Source organism: Pleurodeles waltl, chromosome 7, assembly GCF_031143425.1.
Source record: "Pleurodeles waltl isolate 20211129_DDA chromosome 7, aPleWal1.hap1.20221129, whole genome shotgun sequence".
Classification (NCBI taxonomy): domain Eukaryota; kingdom Metazoa; phylum Chordata; class Amphibia; order Caudata; family Salamandridae; genus Pleurodeles; species Pleurodeles waltl.
The window spans coordinates 455,818,220-455,841,641 of record NC_090446.1 but is presented as its reverse complement, the minus strand read 5'-3'; the positions used below and the strand labels follow the sequence as shown (position 1 = coordinate 455,841,641).

General features: G+C 43.2%; 1 protein-coding gene across 3 annotated transcripts in view; it reads left to right on the top strand.

Annotated features, from left to right (window-relative positions):
* The window catches only part of LOC138304181 (structure-specific endonuclease subunit slx1-like), a 164,354-nt gene that overhangs the window by 117,561 nt on the left and 23,371 nt on the right, over window positions 1-23,422 (top strand). For all 3 annotated transcript variants that reach the window (XM_069244022.1, XM_069244021.1, XM_069244023.1), the window contains 2 exons: window positions 10,804-10,855; window positions 16,567-16,959. In XM_069244022.1, coding sequence (XP_069100123.1) covers window positions 10,804-10,855; window positions 16,567-16,959 — 445 coding nt within the window. The remainder of the gene's footprint in view (window positions 1-10,803; window positions 10,856-16,566; window positions 16,960-23,422) is intronic.

Below are 23,422 nucleotides of genomic sequence, written 5' to 3'. Positions count from 1 at the left end.
CCTGCACTGACACTCTGCTCTGCAGCGTTGCACTCTCCACCACTGTACTATACACCAATGTACTATGTACTACTGCATTCTATGCCACTACACTCTATGCCACTTTACTCTGCATCACTCCACTCTACAGCACTTTGCTCTACTCTGCACCACTCTACACTACGCCACTGCACTCCCTGCAACGTGAGTCTACTCTGCAATCTATGCCACTGCATCACTCTACACTACTGCTCTCTGCCACTCTAATGTATGCCACTCTACTCCACTGCACTCTATGCCACTCTACTCTGTCCCACGCTACTCCATGCCACTGCACTCTAAACCACTGCACTCTACACTAACGCACTCTAAACAACTGCACTGTACCCCACTGCACTGTACTTTGCACCACTGGGCTCTACGCCACTGCTCCTATGCTACTCTACTCCACTCCACACCACTATGCCACTAACTTTAAGCCATGCTGAACAGCAGCTACTCTAGTGTATAAAATGGCTAATAGCTAAAACACATTAGCAAAGCCAATAACTCTTTCGTAGATGAGACCTATTGCTTTGCCAATGTTTGTTAGTACTATAAGGTACCGAAGTACCTAAAAGAACTGTGAAAAATACAATTACATCATAATAAAGGCTGCTACAAAATGCGCAAATACATTGCGGTTAAATAAAAAAAAAAAAGAGCTTCTCAAATACAGATTTGAATAATATACAGTTTATACCTAGTACTAAAAAAATGTATAACACTCCATTAAAACCACACACTCCACAGCTCACCTTGGAACACCATTACAATACCTCTCTAAAAGAAATATCTTTGCCACCAGAAAGCTTCAAGTGACTCCTTTTAGTAAAGTCAATGCAGGTTTTCAAGCCCTTTTGTATTTGCAGATTTACCAGTTGAGCACATTTGCTTGTCTTTAGGGAAGGAGACCCCCTGGCAAGAAGGTTTGATTCTTATCTGTCTGCCCCTCCCTCAGAGCACTGGAGACTCCCTGCCTTCCATTCCAGTTGGGGAAACTGATCTGCCCATTAATTTCGCCCTGCCTCCGTTGCCCTTTAGGTGAAAGGCTAAAATTACGGACAACGGACAGCAGGGCGAAATTACGGACAGTCCGTGAAATTTACGGACGGGTGGTCACCCTACATTGTGGCCAGCACTGGCGAATTATGAGACAGAAAAGAAGAGTGAAATTTAATCCAACTAATGGAAAGGAACAGGGGGCTTCAAACTCTTTCCCTAAAACAACAGTGCTCATAAGCGAGCACATGCGCTAGCGCATGATGTCGCATGCTCAACCCTGAAAATAACTACAGTTGCAATATTATAATTTAATTATAATTGATTTAATACTGGCCACTCGAGGGCAATATGGCTCCCTTCACGTCATGCTGTTGCCCCACTTCCTTCTACTTCTAGGACTCTGATTCATTGGCAATTTCTCCACCCTGTTGTTTATTCCTTAAGCTTGCAGTGCTGATGTTTTTATTAATAAGCATTCAGTGCTAATAATATGGAACATCACAGGCTTCAGGAATTAAAGGGCACAGGCATAGGCACAAATAGTCTATTTGCATGAATGCAGTCTTGTATGCTCGTTTTTCAGCACATACAAATACTTCATCCCTTTGCCAATGTCTCTTTTGCTAGTGTATCCTAAAAGTGTTTTTAGCCCAAGTGTCAGTCAGTCAGTCAATCAAAAATCTTAATTTGGATCTTTTATAAATATCTATAAAAGTGCATGCATACACAGTTGATCAGTAAGTTAAAGTAGTAAGTACATCAATAAATATCAGTAAAAACATACATACACAATTGATCAGTAATTAAAAAACAGTAAATACATAATTAGAGAATTACAGGCAGTTGAAACCATTGAAAGAATTGTATATCTGATAAAGTAGTCAGTAGGTCAAATTAATTTAAAATATATCTTAATAAACTGCAAATTAATAGCCAAAGTGCTAAGGGTTTAACAATTAGGTCCAAGTCTTTTCCTCTCTTTTATCGCCCAGCAAAAAAACTATAAATAACCATGCAGACCATATTGGACCGTAATAACTGCAGGTCGAAAATAGCTTCCTTGCACATCCTGATATTTAACGACCTAAGAGTTGGGATTAAAAAAAACCTTTCTCTGCTCTTTATACAACTTACGAAATAAAAACATGTGCATTTGTGATTGCTCTGAACGCATATCCCATGGACAAGGTATTAAATCCCTATTGCAATACACCTTAGGGGAATAAGCCACTAAAAAATGGGCCAACCGCAGACAAAACCTTATCAGATAAAATCTATGGTGCCATGGGACAGTTAAAAGGTAGGGTTCAATTTTAAATGTGGTATGTAGGGAGTACCTCTCTCTGTCAGCAACCATTTTCCCATGGAATTCATTTTTTACTACTATGATGTCCTGCTTGGCCATAGCTCTAGGAGAAACAGGTCTAGTCTATTGAGGCTGCCCAGAGACTCCTGAGTATGCATAGTCCATGTACATCTCTGTTCTCCATCCAGTCTCATACAATCCATAAGCAGTGACTGAGTAGGGGCTGCTTCCGGCCTAGTCCAAACAGACATGCAGAGAGCTAGGGGATCTAGCTTGAAATAGTCCTCCATAAAAGGAAGATCCAATTCTGCATGTAGATTTATAGCGGGAACACTTTGAGGGAGTGAAAGCAGACCTCTCAAAACTTTGTTTTCACTTATTTGCAGGGAAGATGCACTCGTATAACCCTGTACCCCAGCACCATATCTGGCAATTGATGTAGGCCTTGCCTTATAGATAGTAGTAATGGGCTTTAGTGGTGCACAACCCAGTTTTATAATACATTTGCGTAAAGCTGCCACTGCCTGATTATATTGTGTATTCTTGATTTCTCTAAGATGATTCTAGTTAGATCCATTATCAAAGGAGATCCCCAAATACGTGAAAGTATTCACACTGTTCAAGCGGATGCCTTTGATATAAAACTGAGGGACTATACTTCTTGGGCTGCCACAAATCATAGTATAAGAGTTTGCTTTATTAGTAGACAATCAGCAATCTTAGGGGTATCTGCCTTTTCATCAAGCAAAGCTTCCTCTAGACCATTTATATAAAGCGTAAACAGAAAGGGTGCTAGGACACAACCCTGTCTGACCCCTTTCCTAACCTTGAAGGAGCTAGTGCATTCCCCCTCTTGCCCAAATCTGACCTTAGCTTCCACATTATTGCCAACAGAGATACTGTCTTTGGATTTGCTCCTTTATTAATCAACATTGCCCATAATTTACTTCTTACCACGTTGTCAAATGCTGCCGTTAGATCCATAAATGCCTAATAAATAAAAAAGACACCTTTGCTTTGCCCCCACATATTTTTCTCTAATCAAGTGAAGGTTCAAACATTGGTCGACTGTCCCCACCTCCTTCCTGAAGCCATACTGCAACTCTGAAATGATGTTATTGCCAAAAACCCATGCTTCCAGATGGTCCAAAGGGATTCTCCAAAAATTATTTGCAGTGGTGTTGATCAGGGAAATTGAGCGATAAAAAGCAGGGTCATTCCGGTCTCCCTTTTAAAAAATTGGAACAATGATGGCCCTAGACCATGATGGAGGAAGGTCAGAGGTTGACGCAGCTATAAAAACGTTAACCAAAATTGACACCCAAAGATCAAGATTGTTCTTAAAGAGGTCAGCTGGGACACCATCTGGCCCAGGGGCCTTATTGGGCAATGAGCCATTAATCACCAGTATCACCTAATTCAGGTGTATATCTAGTTCCTCATTGCCTGGTTTAACGGAGCCTTTAACAGCAGTGCTTTCGCATTCATACATCTTTGTAAAATGAGTGATCCAACTCTGCTCTGGGATGTAGACCTCAACACCCTTGTTTTTGTCAGAGCTAAAAAAAAAAAAAAAGAGTGTTAACTACTTTCCAAAATTGAGCCCCATCGTTAGTGGCTGAGGCAGCTACTATTTCTCTCATGCTTCTTCTCTAATCACCTTCTTCCTTGCTGAGACTGCCTTCTTGTACTGAGCCCTACAACTTATAACTTCTATTTGATTTCTCTGAATGGTTTTTAACGCCCGTATAAGATTGGAATGGGAGTGTGTAGTTATTTTATCAAACCATTTTACAGGTTTGATTTTGACAGACTGAATTGGAAAATTAAATGAACCCTACCAGTCATGCAGGTATCTGCGAAAGCTCCCAGGACCTGGGCTGGGGGTGGCTCAGTATTTAAGCAGGCTTCAAAGTTGGTCAGGTTTTTACCCACTACAGTAGTTAAGACAGCTTCTTTATCCACTTTTTGCCATTTACATAGCACATCTTTATTCCTGTGATATTCAATAGGGCCTCCTATTTTTTGCAAGCTTCTCTTCTTAGAACCACATTGAATTGATATGACCAATGGGTTATGATCACTAAGGCCACTCGGAATGACCTGAAAAGTTCCCAGTTTAAACAACCAGGACCTTAAAATCATAATGTGATCAATAACGGACCCGGGTCCCCTCCCAGTGAAGGTCAAGCCTGGTGGAATATACTTCGATGAGATACCACTTGTCAATAATAAGTCATGAATCCTCATGAGATTATTTAACTTGTCCCCACAGGGATTATGAGTAAAATGAGGATAATTACAATCATGATCATAAAATATCCCACAGATCTTAGCATCCTCTACGGAATATAGGGAAACTTTAAAATCCCCACCACATACAATTATATAATCCTTATCCATACAACATACCATTTCCTCAATGGCCTTATCTAGGGCTTGTAAAATCTCAATGTTAGATCTCGAAAAATTATTATGATAAAAGTTAACCAGGACCATTATCGGGCTACCCTCCACCCATAGCAACACTAATTGATAATATGGAGAGTCACTTCTACATTTAATCACTTTTGTGCCTGCGGTGATGTTAATCAGAGTCATCAGCTCCCCACTGCTACACCCAACAGGCGTTGGCATTGCCAGGGTCGTAACTGATTGAAATCTGTTGATATAAATAGCTCTATTGGGGAACGTTTCCTGAAGGCAAACCGCCTGCTTGTTTTCTAATAGAGAAAGCCAATCATTGTTGAGGTGTTTCTCCCCAATACTGGCCACATTCCAGAATAGCATCTGCCAGTGCTGTGTGGAGGCCCCTTCATCCCCCAAAAGCTGCACAATGGAATTTGGCCCCTGTATGTCAGAGCTCTCACACTCTAATTTCTGGGGGAATGGAATAATCTTATTCATCCTGGTTTATTGCCCCTAACACCATCACTTATGACACCATTCTGTGGGAAATTACTTTTAAGCCTGTCTATTTCGACTTTCACCATTTGTGTCAGGTTAGCCAAATAGATCGGAGTCGAGAGACGGTTGACTACACTTGGCTTTGGAGGGCTAGTAGAAATAACACAACGGTACAGCCTGGATATTGACATTACTATCCTGCACAATCCACACTCGTTCAATATTCATTCTACCTGCTGGGGATTTCTAAAATGTACTACCACACAATCACCAGGGAGACTTTTCAAACTGTTAACCACCCACTTTACCCTCCTTACTCCAATGATACCATTCCAAAGACACTCACTATTAGTCCCCCAGTGACATATTTAGCCAATAGACCACTTTGTTTTTAAGTTGATAGTTTTGCAAGACAAAGGTGGAACGTTTTTTAACACAATTACATAGGGGGTGCATTGAGGTGGAAGTGCAGGACTTGTAGGTTCTTTCTCTTGGAGGAGCGTTCTAGTTTAGACCTCAGTTGCCCTTCACTCCCAGATGCCTGCGCTCTCCCATAATTCCCTGAAATTGCAGATCTAGGTTTAGCTGGAATTTCACCACTATTAGCGGGCGATCCATAGGGGTATTTATTCGTTTATTTGGATCTCCTGATCTAAATTGATGGACCTTTTGTCGTACCACCGCATGATGTTCTGCTACTGGGCTTAGGGAACAAGTCACTGTGTCCAGCTTTGTATTTCGGGTAAGAGGTGGATTGCACTTCATAGATTCTAAAAGATGTTTTAAGGAAGAGTCAATGCTATGCAATAAATCCACTAAAGGCTTAAGAGCTTTCACTAAAATAGCTTCCAAGGGAACCCTACCCCGGCAGTTGACCTCAAGATCTTGGGGTCCCATAAGATCCAACAAGTGTTTCTTCCCAGCTAGTTTTGACTTGCGTGTCAGGGAGCTACTCCACTCAGGCCCATTAAATTGCAGAGCCTTTCACCCTGGACGTACCCAAATTCCCAGGGGTGGGCTGCTTCCATTTGGTAAGAGAAGAAACAATATCTTCCAAATGTGCATTGATATCTTTATCATTAATGGTCAAATCATCTTCTCTACTGGGAGAGATATTTAATTCCCCCTGTAGGTCACACCCTTTTTGAATGCTTGGTATCATGCACCCATTCTTTTCCTTAATAACCTCCAAGGAAATCCCTCCCTCTGCCCGTACCAAAGCTGCGGTATTACTGGTCTTAAACACGGGTTGGGACGAGGGAGCAAATGATTTTCTTGCAACCCCTAATTTCTCTTCAACCGTTTCAATTTCAGTATTTAGTGCAGGCATGGCCATGGTGAGAAATTACGCTATGGAGACTGTGGGGTTAGTGTCTTTAGAGGTGGCAGTGGCATTCACCTTCCTTTTGTCCATTTTTGGCTTTTAAATACAGTAACAAACCCAGAGGAGAATACAAGAAAGAGAAGACATATAACCTGTAGATAACAAGTCCAAGAGACAGGGTCCAGTCCAGCCTCGTCCAGCCGCAGATGGGCGCAAATGGGCCTGCTCTTGGCCGAGGCATGCCCCGGGCGTGTCCCATGCTGCGGGAGCAGTTCGTGGCTTATATGCGCCTCCAGGCACGTTTACAACATACAGCAGACATCCTACCGCGAGTGGTGCTGGGGGTTGGAGGTCAAAGACCCCCCCTTCTGTGTTCTCGAGTCCTGCGCTGCAGGTGCAGTTCATGGCTTATATGCGCCTCCAGGCACGGTTACAACAGACGTCCCACCTCCTAGCGTGAGTGGTGCTGGGTGTTGGGGTTCAAAGACCCCCCTTCGATGTTCTCGAGTCCCGTGCTGCGGGAGCAGTTTGTGGCTTAAATGCGCCTCCAGGCATGGTTACAACAGGCGACCCACCTTCTAGTGTGAGTGGTGCTGGGGGTTGGAATTCAAAGACCCCCATTCCTGTTATACACACAAAAGAGCCATCCGAGATACTTTTTTCAAAAACAGTTTCTAACTATACTATTTTTAGTAGTTTCTGTGTTTCTATCCTGCTCCTAGGCAACACAAAAGTGTGATGGGATGTCCTCACATATCACCAGATGACATGCTTCATCAAAGGACATAATATGTAGGATACCTCTTGGTATTTGATACCAAGTGGTAGCCAACATAATATAAAAACCAGAGTGGTTTTAAATAGTTTTTTCAAATGTCCTTGGCAGGTGGTGTGGCTTAAAATTAACAGTAATAAACAGTAAAAATGCCACTGTCTAAAGGTGACATGCCTATGTTTGCAGAAAAAAGCAAAAAATAATAATTGCAAAATTAAATTAAAAAAATTATAGTAAAGCATATGTTAAATAACCCGCCCTTGAACTGAAATGTACCACTTTTAAAAGGATGTGCACAGGCAAGTTGCTGCCACTCACAGTGAAGAGGCCTACTGGCTAAAATGCCCCATGCTGTGGAGGGTGGACGCAAATGTGATTGGCCGTTGAAAAGACCAATGGATGAAGAGGGCTGACCAAAAGGCCTTGTATTATTTATTTATATGAAACAAGATTATGGAACTATATTGGCATCTTATTAAAGCAGACAAAGTGATAGGCCCTCTGATGAGTCCTTATCCAAGGATCACATATAGAAAAAGTAGTTCCTTACGTGATATATTAGTACATAGCCATATAAATAAGAAAGATAATTTGGGATTTGTCAAACAGAGAGGTTTTTTTATAGATGTGCGAATTGTAAGGCCTGTAAATACAGCACAAATTGTAAGACATATGAATTACCCACAGGGGAAGAGAGGAAGTTTATCAATTGTAATTCAGATTTATGTTATTATGTGTCCGTGCAATTTATGATATGTTGGCAGTACAATTTTCCAGTTAAAAAACGTATTTTGGAACACTGGCGGGCTATAAAAAATAATGATGTGAACTATCCGATAGCACGACATTGCAGACAGGAACATGATGGGAAAGTTGATGATATGTCATTTTTTGGAATTGACAAATTGGAGACAGGGAACTAACTCTTAGGAAGATGGAATCGATATATATTATTAGACTCAACAGTAGAACCCCGTGGGGTTTGAATTAGGTTGAAGAACTTTATGTACATGTGGGATAATGTTTATGAATTGTCTTCTAATTAGAGATGTTGTAATGTTAATCAATGAGAATGAGATTGACCGGGCTCTCAGTAATGTGGCCCATACAACCTAGCTGTCAAACACAGAAAAATAGTGAATAGTCAAAGGAAATGTGTTGACTTGGAATTAATTAATTAAATAAGAGTTTTTGTTTTCTGGAGAGGAATTTGTATACTTAGAATAGGATGGATATATTATTTAAATTTGGGTAATGAATATGTGTTATTGGGTAATAATCAAAAATAAAGATAAAAATCAAAATGACGAGAAAGGAATGAGAGAATGGATAAGAAATATATTAATGAATTTAAGAAGTGAGATCTAAGTTGCAAGTATATCATATTAGTGTGAATATTTAGTTTATGTTTATCAACAGACAGGATATAAGGTCGAGAGGTGGTAGGGCCTGTTTTTCAAACTAAGATAAATGTGGCATATGAATAAGACCGACACGGTTCAAACCCGTCAGCCCTAAAGCCTTCGAATAATTCAGCTGTGTACCATCGTGAAATAAATAAAGAGATGGATTTATAAGAGAGTCTGGGGTGCCGGCGTTTCCTTCATAATGGCGTTGAGAGGGAAGTCTTGTGGATATATATATATATATATATATTTCATATTTTCTCTGCTGATGATGGGATCTACCCAGAAACAGGTGTCCAGAGATGACTTTACTATTAAAGGCCAGAAAAATGAAAATGCTTCAAGGATTCACCGTGAGTTGCTGGCTTTGTTTGAAACCCGTTTATGTAACCAGTTGGGAGCGCGCTTTCATTGAGGACACTCTTGTTTTGCTGTTTATAACCGGCTTGTCCAGCTGGGAAAGCACCCACTGCACATGGGAGCAGGTCGTTGTGACTAGATTGGATGGTCACATTTGAACAACATGGTTGGGATATTTTTAGCAAATCCGACAATTTAACTGTGAACTTGCCTACATAGGGTTATGCACTTTGTTTTTCATTTTTTTGTGTTTGGCTCCAGCAACCCACTTGGGGAATACGATTTCGCAGGACTACTGTAACCAGCGTGCACTTGCAATTTTAGAGGCCCACAGGGGCAGGGCTGGTATTTTAATGGATTTATCAGGTGCCTTCAAATAATTAAGCTAGCTGAAGAGCCTCACACTCGGTGCTTTAAAAAGAGATGTCTGGATTACATCCAGCACTGGCTGCACCCACGAGGGTGAAATACTTTTCAAATTTTCTCTGCTGATGATGGGATCTACCCGGAAACACGTGTCCAGAGATGACTTTACTATTAAAGGCCAGAAAAATGAAAATGCTTCAAGGATTCACCGTGAGTTGCTGGCTTTGTTTGAAACCCGTTTATGTAACCAGTTGGGAGCGCGCTTTCATTTAGGACACTCTTGTTTTGCTGTTTATAACCGGCTTGTCCAGCCGGGAAAGCGCCCACCGCACATCGGAGCAGGTCGTTGTGACTAGATTGGATGGTCACATTTGAACAACATGGTTGGGATATTTTTAGCAAATCCAACAATTTAACTGTGAACTTGCCTACATAGGTTATGCACTTTGTTTTTCATTTTTTTGTGTTTGGCTCCAGCAACCCACTTGGGGGATACGATTTCGCAGGACTACTGTAACCAGCGTGCACTTGCAATTTCAGAGGGCCACAGGGGCAGGGCTTGTATTTTAATGGATTTATCAGGTGCCTGCAATTAATTAAGCTATCTGAAGAGCCTCGCACTCGGTGCTTTAAAAAGAGATGTCTGGATTACATCCAGCACTGGCTGCACCCACGAGGGTGAAATACTTTTCATATTTTCTCTGCTGATGATGGGATCTACCCGGAAACACGTGTCCAGAGATGACTTTACTATTAAAGGCCAGAAATGCTTCAAGGATTCACCGTGAGTTGCTGGCTTTGTTTGAAACCCGTTTATGTGCGCTTTCATTGAGGACACTCTTGTTTTGCTATATATATATATATATATATATATATTCTTTTTGAAGCTGGCAAGACAGCTAATGCTATCTCTAGGCCACAGCTAAAACTAACTAGTTTGCTATTTTGTTTCTTTATTGTCTAGAAGTATTTGGCAGCTGCTGTATTTAGTGGCTGCCACCGGCCCTGTACACTTCATTTGTGTTCTGTGGGTTGGTAGGGGTTTGTATTTTGGTTTCTCCACTCTTTTCCTCATTGGTTGCTCCGATTATTTCTGTTTTGGGGTGTAGTTCAGTGGTGTATTTTGTGGATTTCTTGCATGATAAGGGATTAATGTTGTTGACCGGCCTTGCTCTTTCTCCCCTTTTAAAAGGTGATTTAAGAAGTGTGTGTGTTTTTGAACTCCCATCATACAGCATAACCTTAGCCCATACTTAAGAGTGTATATTTTATTATTCCCCATCCATGGGGTTATACCACCACCCCTCAGTTCTCACTGCCTCTTCTTTTATTTTAGGGACATGGTTCTCATTGTCCATGGATTTCCCTCAGACATCGCTGCCCTACGGGTAAGGAGGTTATTTTTCATGTCTGCATTCACCACTTCCTACTGCTTTTGGGTGCTTTCTGTACATAAGATGAATTATTATTCTGAAGGATACGTTTAACCACAGATTCCTCACCTTTAGAGTTAGTGTTAGACTAAATTTGGAAAATCTTCAGCAGTACCTCTGTGCACCATTAGGTGGCATTGTGCGGCTCTGCAAGCACATTGTTCCACTCTGGAAGTGCAGTGCAGAGCCGCTTATAAGTGCCATCTATGCATGCTGACATCAGTTTTTTTTTCTCCGCACCACCAGACGCAAATCTGGAGCTGTCCCTTATCTCTTCACCAGTTTCCTTTCTGAAAATGTAACTTTAAATTACCAGCGTGCAAGGGAAAATGGCACCCCCCCACCCGCGAAACCTTGTAGGTACTGTTACAAGCAAATGGCTGTGACAGATCACCAACAGATTTGTTTTTGGTACTTAAGGTTGGACCACGATTCCAAGACCTGTAGCAACTGTGCATTGATGATTCCCAAGGACATCCTGGACTGTGAGGTAAATCTGTATGTCACCAAGCCCTGTAAGACTGCATACCATTACCAGTCAAGGATGAAGGCAACATCCTACTTTTGCTCCAAAAGTCCTTACCCATGGCAGATTTTCATCACAGTCGAAGTCCTTGGGTAAGTTAAAAAAGAAGCATAAGATGTCCACGTGATGCTTGACCCTCTCCTATCGCTCTCGAACTCCTGAGAAGGGACAAGAGTGTAAATGTGTCTCTTGGTCTCCTAACACTAACTCAGTCTTCTTTGGAGCTGATTCTTTCTTGTCCCAGAGCAACCTGAGTTTCCTTCCCAGTCTCTCAGCGACACTGTGGCAAATCCACGAGTTCCGGCTCCCTTTGATGCAGCTCTGGGCTCCAAGGAGCCACAAGGACCTTCAACTGGAACGGCACTGGTGGGTCTGCCCTCTGTACCAACTGGAACTTCTGGTCCTTTTACAGGCCACAACCTCAACAGACAACTAGTATTTCTCTGTGACTCCAATTTGACTCCACTTCAACGAGGCAGTGGCCTGATCTCACAGGGCCCACAGCTTTCTGGCAACCTATCAGACTCTGATATTCTGCTGTTGCCACAAGGAAGGGCCCAAATCATCCATATCTTTTCGGCACAGACTCCTATAACGACCATTATGATGAAGGTAATGAATTTGCTCAACTGCATATTGAAGACAACTGGTATGCAGAGCTACAAGATGTCAGTCAACTGAATATTTCTTCAGCCACTATCTAGTCCCTCCACCTGGGCTGGCTACTAAAGAAAGTGCCTCCTTCATAATGGTGATGTGAAGGGTGGCTGAGGTTCTTTACCTTTATTTGCCCACTAAGGAGGTGAAAAACTAATGTTCTTTCTGAAGTCTCCCAACCCAGACAGACTACTGCCTATTGGGCCTCTATACTCATGCCCTTTATGGTTCTGTGGCTTAGATACTATCTGTTGTACCGGAGGACTTACGCCACGCAATTACACAAGCCATTCATTACAGCTACAGTTTGGCAAAAGTCACAATATGCTTTGGGTTGGACACTGCCAGTTGCCTTAGATGGGCAATTGCCACCGGCATAACACTTTGGAGACATGCCTTGATATGGTCTACATCTTTTTCTGGGGATGTTCAAACTACCCATCCCCTTTGATGGCTCTCATCTCTTTGGTGAGAAAGTAGACTCAGCTCTCAATAGCGTAAAAGACAGTAGGGCTGCAGAGCGCTCCTTGAGCCTGTCTGCTCCAACACCTTAGTTTCACCAGCACTTTTGGTAGCTTCTGGCTATGGTAGGTGCTTTCAGTGCTGCCACCTCAGCAAACCGTACAGCCTTTTTGTACCCAAGGCAGCGGTACCCACAGACTATGTGGACAACAGGGGCAGCAAGCAGCTCAATCCTCTGTTACCCCCACTGCCACAGCAACAAAATCTCTTTACTGTGCCCTTCCAAGTGCCATCACTTTGGACAAGTAAACTTGCCAGCGGAGTTATGCCCTTTACTTACTTTTCCCCCCGCAGCATTTCCCACTACCCTCAAAGCAGCTGTTAGAGCCCTCTTGCAGCAGCTAGTGCAGGCCCTTTTAGCCAAGGAGAAGGTTTCGGCCTGGGAAGTAAGAAATGGGTGTTTACTCCTGCTACCTCTTTGTACCGATGAAAGATGGAGACCTTTGTCCAATTTTAGATTTTCTACCTCTCAGTGCCTTCATGCGGACGGACATTCAAGATGCTCGCTCTTGCCCATGTCCTCCCTCCCTCAACCTGGATGGTAGCATTGGAAGTGCAGAACACTTATTTCCATATCCCCATCTTGCATTCCCACAGGCACTATTTGCATTTCACAGTGTGGCAGGAGCACTTTTGGTTTACTGTGCTCCACTTTGCCCTCATCAGTGCCCTGCAGGTGTTCACATAAGTGATGGCAGTGGTTGGAGTATATCTTCAGAGGTCAGTGGTTCCAGTCTTCCCCGTAACTCCAGGAGTGGCTGGTGAAGATGGGCAGTTTTCTTCATTGGCATAATACCGGTGTGATGTGTGCACAAGCCTGCACTGTCATCTACTATACAAGACTTTCTTGACAGACAAATTAGTCATGAGGACACCTCTTTTCTCCTGAATGTTATGACTCCTTTCCATATCACGCGAAGCAGCACACTTCTGGCATTCTTCGATGTGCCTAATACCCCTAAGGAGGAGGAAAAACTCCACCAATTAAAACCTACAAGAGCTCACAGGTACCAAAGCCCATTGGGTGGATGTTCCACTCTGTAGGATTCACAGGAGCGAAAAAAGGCAAGGCAGTACAGAAGACAACCATCTCTCTTTGAATCATGTTCTGTATCAAAATCTGCTGCACATTGGCTAAGAAGCAGTCCCCAGAAAACTTTACAGGGTCGTTCCACCAGAGCCAAGACTGCTACCGCTTCTTTGACTCATGGAATGCCTGTTCTGGATACTTGCCAGGCTGCTATGTGGATGGCCTTCCATACGTTAACAAAGCACTACTGCCTGGATAGCCAGGTCCATTGAGAAAGGTACTTTTTCTGCTCAGTCTTGAAGGACCTTCTCGTCTGAGCCAGTTCACAGACCCACCACCTGAAGCGTACTGCCTTCATATCTATTCAGGTGAGAAATCTGTGGTTAGAAGTATCCATCAGAAGAATAAGTTACCTTCAGTAATGCTTTCTCTGGTGGCTACTCTGCAGATTCCTCTGACCTACCCATTTTCTAAACTGGGCTCCTTTTCCACATATAAAATTGTCTCAAGTCTCGAGATTTGCACACTGATCACAGCTAGTCTGCTGATTTCTCTGCATTTGGGGTCAAGGACAGCCTAGAAAGCAACTGACATTGGCACGCATGGGCATATGCATCTCCTCATGTCACTTCCTGAGTGGACCAATGTTGGCATGGAGCTGGATGGCACAATCTACTGACATGTAGGGGTACTGCTGGTGATTTCTGGATCCAGTTTGACGCCTAGGGAATATTCAAAAGGTGAGGAATCTGCAGTTAGAGAATCAACTAGAAAAAGCATTACTGAAGGTAAGTAACTTGAATGAATGAATCAGAAGTGATTTATAAAGTGTGACGGCTGCTTTCAACGAAGTGTCTTGGCTCTGTGTTGACAACAAACGCAGGACTGATTATATCTCACAAAACAAAGAAGTCTTCAGATGCACCTTGAAAATAGATTCCTTAGAGGTTGACCAGAGATGTTCCGGTAAACATTTCCAGAGGATAGGTACCAAGAAAGAAAATAACTGGCCACTACTCTAGCTTTGTGCACCCTATGTATGAATAACAAAATTTTGACTAGAAGAGCAGTGTCTTTGCTGGAAAGTATTTTATTTTTACTTTTTGCTGAATGTACTGAGGGCCTTAATTATGAAATGCCTTTTGAGTGATCATAAGTGCTTTGAATTTGATTCTCAATTTTACAGGTAACCAATACAGTTGTTTCAGACCTTGCCATATGGATTGCCTTTTAGAGATGTTTAATACAAGATGTGCAGCTGCATTCTGAACCAGCTGTAGCCTATTTACCAATGTTAAAGGGGCTCCTTAGGTAAAGTACATTGGCATAATCCAGTCTTGGTGTAATTAATACTTGCAAAGTGTCTTTCCAGGTAGCCATTGGGAGATATTGTTAGGTCTTTCTTTAAGATTTAAGAAGCAAAAAACAAGTGCTAGCAGTGACCTGCACTTGTGGTATAAAAGATAAGGCCATGTCCAGTTGAACCCTTAGATTTTTAGCACCTGATGTAGGGATGAGCACCTCACCCAGCTCAATATGCCAGTCTCCTGGTGCCTAGCAGGGAAGATGCACCAAAGACTAATATTTCCAATAGGTAATGCATCCAGCTAACTTAGCTATGCATTGTATGCATAAGATATAATATAATATTGAAACCCCAGTGTTGGATGATGGGGGCCAGTGGGACCATATAGATGTTGAACAACGTGATGAGACCCCACATCTCACCTCTCTAAACTGTGAGGTAAAATGTGCTAGAGAAACTGCTGGATGCCTGCCAAAGAGATAAACTCTAAGCAACTTCCAGGCCTTATCCACTATCCCAGCCTTCTCCAGTCTCTGCAGGAGTATTTCATGGAACACTGTATCATCGTTTTGCTTATAAATTCTCTTTCTGACAATATTATTGTCCCCTCTTTCCCAGTGTATCTTCTTTTCTCACTCTGATAGCGATGGACTGGAATGGTCGTTTCTGGCCACTGTTTAGGCAAAAATACATGCTCATGTGCCAAATGCCAGTGTTGCTGAATACCAAGGACGTCTAGTCTTAATCCAGTCTCTTCCCTTTCTTCCACAATATAAATAGCCACAGAACCGACATTGGGAATTTTCCCCAATCCAACATGGAGCCCGCACTGGACTCTGCGATCTTAGGATCAGTTTGAGAATTCCTCTACCGCAAACAAGATTGTCTACATTAAGCAATTAATTTTCTTTGATGTACAACGAACAATGCCTTGAAAAAGCCCCAGGTGAACACACCACAAGAGGGCGAAACACATGTCGGCTGTCTCGCTTTGTTTTTTTCTGACAAAATTTATTGTGTATGGAACTAATAAATGCACTGAAAACGAAAACGTGGATTCAAAACTTTATTGTCTGAACATAACCTGACATATGAATACACTCTTTGATTTTTCCATAGTGGGTTCTCGATCATTTTGGATTTCTCTTCCCTTTCTTCAACCTGCACGAACTGTCTGTTAAGCTCACTTTTTCCAGACTTTTTTCTTTGCTTTTTTCCATTGTCACTGTTTACCTTTTTTTATCATCCTCCTTCTTTGTCCCTTTTTTACATTTCTCTCTCTCTCTCTTGCTCAAAGTCTAATGATGGAAAATGAGTCCCGTCCCTTTAAAATAGATGTTGGTGCGTACCACCTGCAAACACCATGACATAGTGAGTACTGCTTCTTGTGTGTTAAGATTGGTTGAATTACACTTATTTCTCCACTGTTTCCTCCCTTGTTTCCTCTCCACATCCTTGGAGTTAGGTTTACAACACTGATGATTGTGTGTTTGTAATGCTTCGGTTTCCTTTGCATTCTTCAGTTTTCCAGGCCTCTCCTTTTGTGGGCTCCCCCTCGCCCATGCAATAAGGAAACTGACATTTTCCACCTGTCACTAATATTAATCTTTACCTTCTCATTGCAGTTTGAGTGGGCCTGGCAGCATCCACATGCCTCACGCCGACTCACACATGTCACCCACAAGTCCAAGAAGGAGTCTAGCTTTGAATTCCACCTGCGAGTGATGTCTCACATGCTGCGTGTCGCCCCTTGGTGCCGCTTGCCCCTAACAGTGCGGTGGCTGAAACAGGAGTACCGCCGCGACTTCCACCCTGCGCTTGAGCCCCCACTGCACATGCCTGTCTCCTTTGGGCAGGTACGTGCCAAGGCCCGAGCCAAGGGTTCCCAGCGCAAAGAGCGAGGAGCCCCAGAGCAAGGATCAGCACCTGAGTCGGCTGTTGGGGACATGGAACCCTTGCTGGGCTTTCAGAGGGACCTCACCAAGCAGAGGTGCAGAGTCTGCTGCCAGAGGATCGAGGTAAGACTCTATCATTAAAAGCACCGGCTGTCCCTCTGGTATTGGCCTGACTCTTACATCACGTATCTACCTCTACTGTCTGCCAGTCTCTGACCTCCATTAGTGCCTCCTTCTGTCCGACTTTGTGTGTATTCTGACACCCGCAGTATGCCTGACTCACTGCCAGCTCCTGTCTAGCTCCAATTATCCCATCCATGTACCCCTTCTCAACTTTACTGCTTCTAATTCCCACTTCAGGATAAAGGATGGCGTTTACACCGATGAACGCCTTTTCCCTTGCAATCTTTCTCTTGCACGCACCTACACCAACAGACCTGGTTGTTGTGTTTTTTCCTATATTCTGAGTGCGAGAAAGATTTCCATAAATGTTCTAGCAAGATTTCCAGAAGTTGTCTGTGGCAGGTTTCCTAATGTAACCATGAAAACTTCCTCTCTCTTTCCTGTCGCGGCCACAGTCCTCCTCACATACCACTGGAATATTTATCTTCCCCTTAAGGCATTCTTGTTGCTCAGTCTACAGCCGTCTTCCAAAAGTACTCCAACAGTGCCCAACTGTACAATGATCTAACAGGGCTACGAAGTGCACATCTATGGCTTTACCTAGGTGGTGTGCAGGATTGGCGGGCCACCAGCTCATTCTTTGTTAAGTAAGACAATACTGAACATTTATTTCTCGACCCCACTGATCACTGAAGTCACTTTCTCTTTCCTTTCAGCCACCCAGCTGCTGCACTCCGAGCACACCTGCTCACTCTCCTTCTGTCGTTTTGGAATTATAATACATACCAGTCCTTCTTTCCTCCTTCAAATTATATGCACCCCTAAAGGAATCTAGGGCCAGATGTAGCAAAGGGTTTTACCCATTCTGTGTCTATGGGAAAATGTGTTTGTACATATGGCCCCTAGTTCCAGCTCAGGCTTCTTGGATACACTTTCGTCATTCCTCTGCGCCACTATAGAGTCTCAAACTAGTGTATTATATAATTTAAGGCATGAATATCCCATATGTCATTGTACAGACCTTAGTGTTTTTTTACTCTACTCAGATCCCGCATAATACACAATATGTTCTGCTCCATGAAGAAACATTAAACCCGAATCGCAAAGCCATGTATGGTTGCAAACCCACATTTACAGCCATACCTGATTCTATTTACTCCTGGTAACAGTACATGAAAGGCTACCTGGAGCACATACATTGTTTAACTACACTGTGAGACAAAAATCTGTACATTTATGCTGTAGTAAACCTAACACTAGGGCTATGAAGAGGGCAGATCAAGGCATGATTTGCCTTATAAGTTATTGAATACAACCACAAACTTCTGTGTTTGTGGCAGTTCAGAAACTCTTACCAACCTCTACCCATCCTGCAGATGGTTGGAGGTTTGCTTCACGAAAAGGCTACGATAACTCACCTGCTCAGGTGAAAAAGTAATGTATCACCACAGCTTGGTGGGGATGTAGGTGAAAGGGTTCCTCCATGAAATTGGTAAGTTTGAGGAAAAAGCTTTTCCCAGTGAACGAAAAAAAAGTGCATTTGCACATCGGGCTGGTTATCAACCATGCATTTAATGTACAGGTATGCACTGAGCTGAGAAAAAAGCAGCCCTTTAAAACATCACATTATTTATTCAGTTCTACGTTTTAGCTTTCAAAGCACACTACTGCTAGAATTTGTGAACTGGATGAAAACATCAGTACCTTTGGGGAAATAGTAACTCCATAGGTACTGATTCAAGATTTAGGGCCTGATTACAACTTTGGAGGAGGTGTTAATCTGTCCCAAAAGTGACGGTAAAGTGACGGATATACCACCAGGAGTATTACGAGTTCCATAGGATATAATGGACTCGTAATACGGCTGGTGGTATATCCGTCACTTTACCGTCACTTTTGGGACAGATTAACACCTCCTCCAAAGTTGTAATCAGGCCCTTAGACCTTCATTACGAGGCTGCTGTTGTGGTCTTACTGCCGCGGAGCCAGTGGTAAAGACTGCTGCATTTCAAGTTGTGAGGTTTGGCAGAAGCCAAACCTCCACAATGCTGCCTGGCCCACTGGTGAGGTGGCACTGAAGCGGTCGGCGGCGAGCACCTCCAGCCCAGCGGCAGGCCTTAGCCTGCCTGCTGGATTACAAGGCTGCAGACAACCAGGCTTTCCGTGGCAGTCACCCCACCATGAAAACCCTTGCGGAAACGCACCTGGTGACAGGAATCCCCATTCCTGTCGCCGGCACACACACCCCCACACGTCCACACACATGCACCCACAAACGTCCACACTCTTACAAACACGCGCCTCACTCACGTACTCGCTAAATATACCCCCATTCACTCAGAGACACACACTCAAACACGCACACTGAAACACGCATTCATGCACTTACACGCACTCAGGCACACCCATGCAAATGTGCACACGAACACCCCCATTCACTCGCACACAAACATTCACATTCAATCACATACACACACGCATTCACAACCTCCCTCCCCCTACTGGCACTCATACTACACCCCCCTCCGCATACTTAAACTCACATTACACCCCCCTCCGCATGCTCGCACTTATGCACTCTCACACGCAGACACGCACACACAGACACCACCCTGCACCACATACACTCACCCACAAACATCCTCCCAACCGTACACATCCATTCACACACCCGCATTCAAATGTACGCACCCCCCCTCATCCACACACAGACACCCCCACTGACTCCCTCACAAACATGCACTCATACCCCCCCATTCGCACACACACCTGCACTGATACACCCCCATTCGCACACATACACGCACACACCACACACATGTACCCAACAATCCCACTGACCCCCCCCCCTCCCCTTTCGGGCGATCACCTAACCTTTTCCAGCGAGCTGGTCGTCTGGGAGGGGATGGGTCCTGGCAGTTTTGCCAGCACCACCACACCAACAAGACTCCACCAAGCCATATTATGAGTTGCAATACAGCAGGCGGAGTCTTGCTGCCATGGCAGTGCACCGGCCTCCTGGCCGATGAAGTCGGGCTATCGTCCATAAATGGGTGGAAGTCCAACCACAACTCCTAATATGGGGGTCAGCAAACCGCCAGCACTGGCGGTCTGCTGGCTGCAGCGGCTTCGGTGGTCTTTTTCAAAGACCACCGAAGTCGTAATGAGGGCCTTAATCTGTTAATCAGCCCATCATATCTTCTTCCTTTTGCTGTTTTCACCTGTGGCTGAAGTACTCTGCCAGAATGTCATTGAGGATCTGGGTCTTCTATACCTCGATTGTAGCTGAAAGCACAATCAAATCTTGTGTCTATATATGTATTTTTCCCCTTGCTACGCTCTGTGATAGTCTACACATTTTCTGTTTTTTCATCCCACCAACCAAGTGTACAATCTTTTGTGGTCGATTTTTCTTCCAACTCCCTATCCCCTTCATCGAGGATGAAAACAGTTGTTTCAACTCATCTAAAATGATTATAAGCACCATACTTTGGCCAACTAAATTATCCCTTTATCTTTGAGTGATAAAATGAAGAGCACCAAGCAATGGACAGGTTCACCATGTTTTATAACTGTTCAAACTGAACCAGACTCAATCAGTCATAGATGTGGGGATGAAAGAATGCATCCTACCTCGAGTACTGGATCACAACAAAATACACTTACTGCTAATCTAACTGAAAAATGACCTTGTTGGGAGCATGGAAATGTTGGCATGGGTGTAAATTGGTTTCAGCATTAACTCACTTATTCTAAGTACTGCGTGAAATCTAGAATCTATCACAAAGGGTGTTGCCGTGTTTCTGATATCGGATTCCATATTGCCTGAAATGTGCACTTAGAGGCATATTTTTCTGCATTCAAATCCCTCCAGAAATTACCACACGGAACCTCATGAACGGGTCAGAAATGGGGAAAACCTGCCCCTTTATTGTGAGATAAGCCTCAACTACAGGCTATTCCCCATTCTGGCCTTCTAAACTCTGAATGGTGGGGAAAAACTGCTACGGGTAAAACTAGAAAAGCCACTAAATAACTAACTTCCACAGGTGAATTATGCATCCGCAAAAAGTGGAATCTGAGTGAGCCTGAAATGTCTGAAGTTTCACACTATTGGTTTTGAAACTACAATGCACTGACTTCATGACAAGGGCATTTTAGATCTTGGTTTGACAACTCAACCGTCTAAATAGACGGATTGTTGCAGATACATATACTGTGTGCTGGGGGGTCACACCTTTTAAACACTCTTTTTTTAACCAGCATCTTTAAGGCACTCTCTATGAGACTGTGTCAATCACATCTTAGCTCAACCCAGAAGAGCAGAGCTCTCTCACCTATTGCTATTGAAGCTTTTAGTGTATCCTTCCATTTCCACTGGAGAGCATGCACTGCAATGCATGATGGACCATTTTACATCTGCCTGTCTCTTCCTCTTTTTGGTTCTTCTTTGTTAACACATGCACACATGAACTCTTGTGTATGCCTGTGTTTACATGATGTATTACACTAAACCCAAGCCTAATACCTTTGAATGTCCTTGTTCAGTACTGATTGTGAACCCGTTGAGCAGAGCATATTGCTATGAACTAAACATCAGTTTGCTGCAACTTTTATGGCATTCAATAGATTTGACTGGAAAATATTCAACAAAAGTGTGCTAAAATGTAACACACTTTTAATCCATTTTATGTTGGTATCGCACTTACATATTTACTTTTGTGTCTTAATTGAATGCGCGCCACAATTTTGAAATATGGTTCCACTTTAATTTAATATATCAATTTGCGGAGTCTGCATTCCGATTTCAAACTTCCACCATGGCCCTTAAACATTTACTCAGTCAAGGCTGATGAAAGTTAGAAAAACAGGCAAACCTTTGTTGATGGTTCATCTTGGGATACAGGGTTAGAGCGTAGTCTAATTGCATGCCATGTGCTGCACGTGGTAAAAGCAATATATACCTTTGTGTTGACGTTTTTGAGTTTTGTCCAGTGCTCCAATTACAGCAAAATAAGCGTTGCTACAAAAAAGTCCAGTGTCGTCCAATAGGGAATTTAATCTGTAGTAAGACTGTTCATTAGGTCTGACTATCTTTAGGTTGGGAAGTCAAACGGTTTTTAGCTACTTGGTGGGTGAAAGCCTATTATGGACTATACCAAAAATGTACCATGGGCTTTGTCTCAACCTTTTGCTTCCCATTGTTTGTCCTTGTTGTCACTCTTACTAGCTAACTTTTTTTATTCAATATTTTTCCTTGTCCCGGTTATGTTTTTCTGGCTTCCGACCTTTGTGAAATAATGGAAAATAATTATCGCTTGTGGTATTAACATAATGTGTAGTTTCAAAGCGCACGTTGATCCTGAAGGGAATCTTGGGGCACTGAAATAGCAGATATTCATTGTTGCCCGCCTCAATGGTACTCATTTTATCGACTTCTGAAAGATGAAAGGCTCAGTGGACAAACATAAATCCCTGGAGTTGACTTCATTATTTTACTTAGCCATTAGGACGATGCTACGAGGCGCCATATAGTGCAGTAAATTCAGAGCCATTTTCCTTTTACTCCTGTTGGTTGTTTTTAGTAGAGTCAGAGAGCATCTGAAGTCTATATGTTCTTGATACACATACTTATAATTAGACATGCTAATTAGAAAACTGCAGTAATGTCTGTGAGGCATGCATTTTAAAACACCAAGGGCTCAATTCCTGTATGAAAGTACCCTTTTTGGATGGTCACCCCCACACTTTTTGCTCTAGATGCTGTAAGTTATGCCTCTGAATGTGCACTGGAGCCTGCTTCCCAGGCTCCAGTGCCAGTGCTCTCTCCCAAAATTGGTATGTGTGAATTGGCACCCTCAATTGGCAAGTATTTTAACCCCATATAAGTCCCTAGTATATGGAACAAGGGGCACCCAGAGAACGGGTATTAAAGGAGTTACCAGGGCCTGAAGCACTCTTTGTGCCGCACTGAGTCACCTAAGTAAACTATGGACAGCAGGCCTGCCATTGCAGGCTGCAGGAGCAGTGCAAAGTGCTCGAATTTTACTTTGCCCACACCAAGTATGGTAGAGCCCGAGCACTATCTTTAGTATATGTTGGTCACTCCTAAGGAAGGCCGCCTGAGCCTAGGAGGGAGAGCGCATTATGTTAAAGGTGTTGACATATAGGTGGACTTCTCCATTAACCCCTTCGCTGCCAGGCCTTTTCCCCCTCCTGTGCCAGGCCTTTTTTTGCCTATTTGGGGCAGTTCGCGCTTAGGCCCTCATAACTTTTTGTCCACATAAGCTAACCAAGCCAAATTTGCGTCCTTTTTTTCCAACATCCTAGGGATTCTAGAGGTACCCAGACTTTGTGGGTTCCCTTGAAGGAGGCCAAGAAATTGGCCAAAATACAGTGAAAATTTCGTTTTTTTTAAAAAAAAATGGAAAAAGTGGCTGCAGAAGAAGGCTTGTGGATTTCC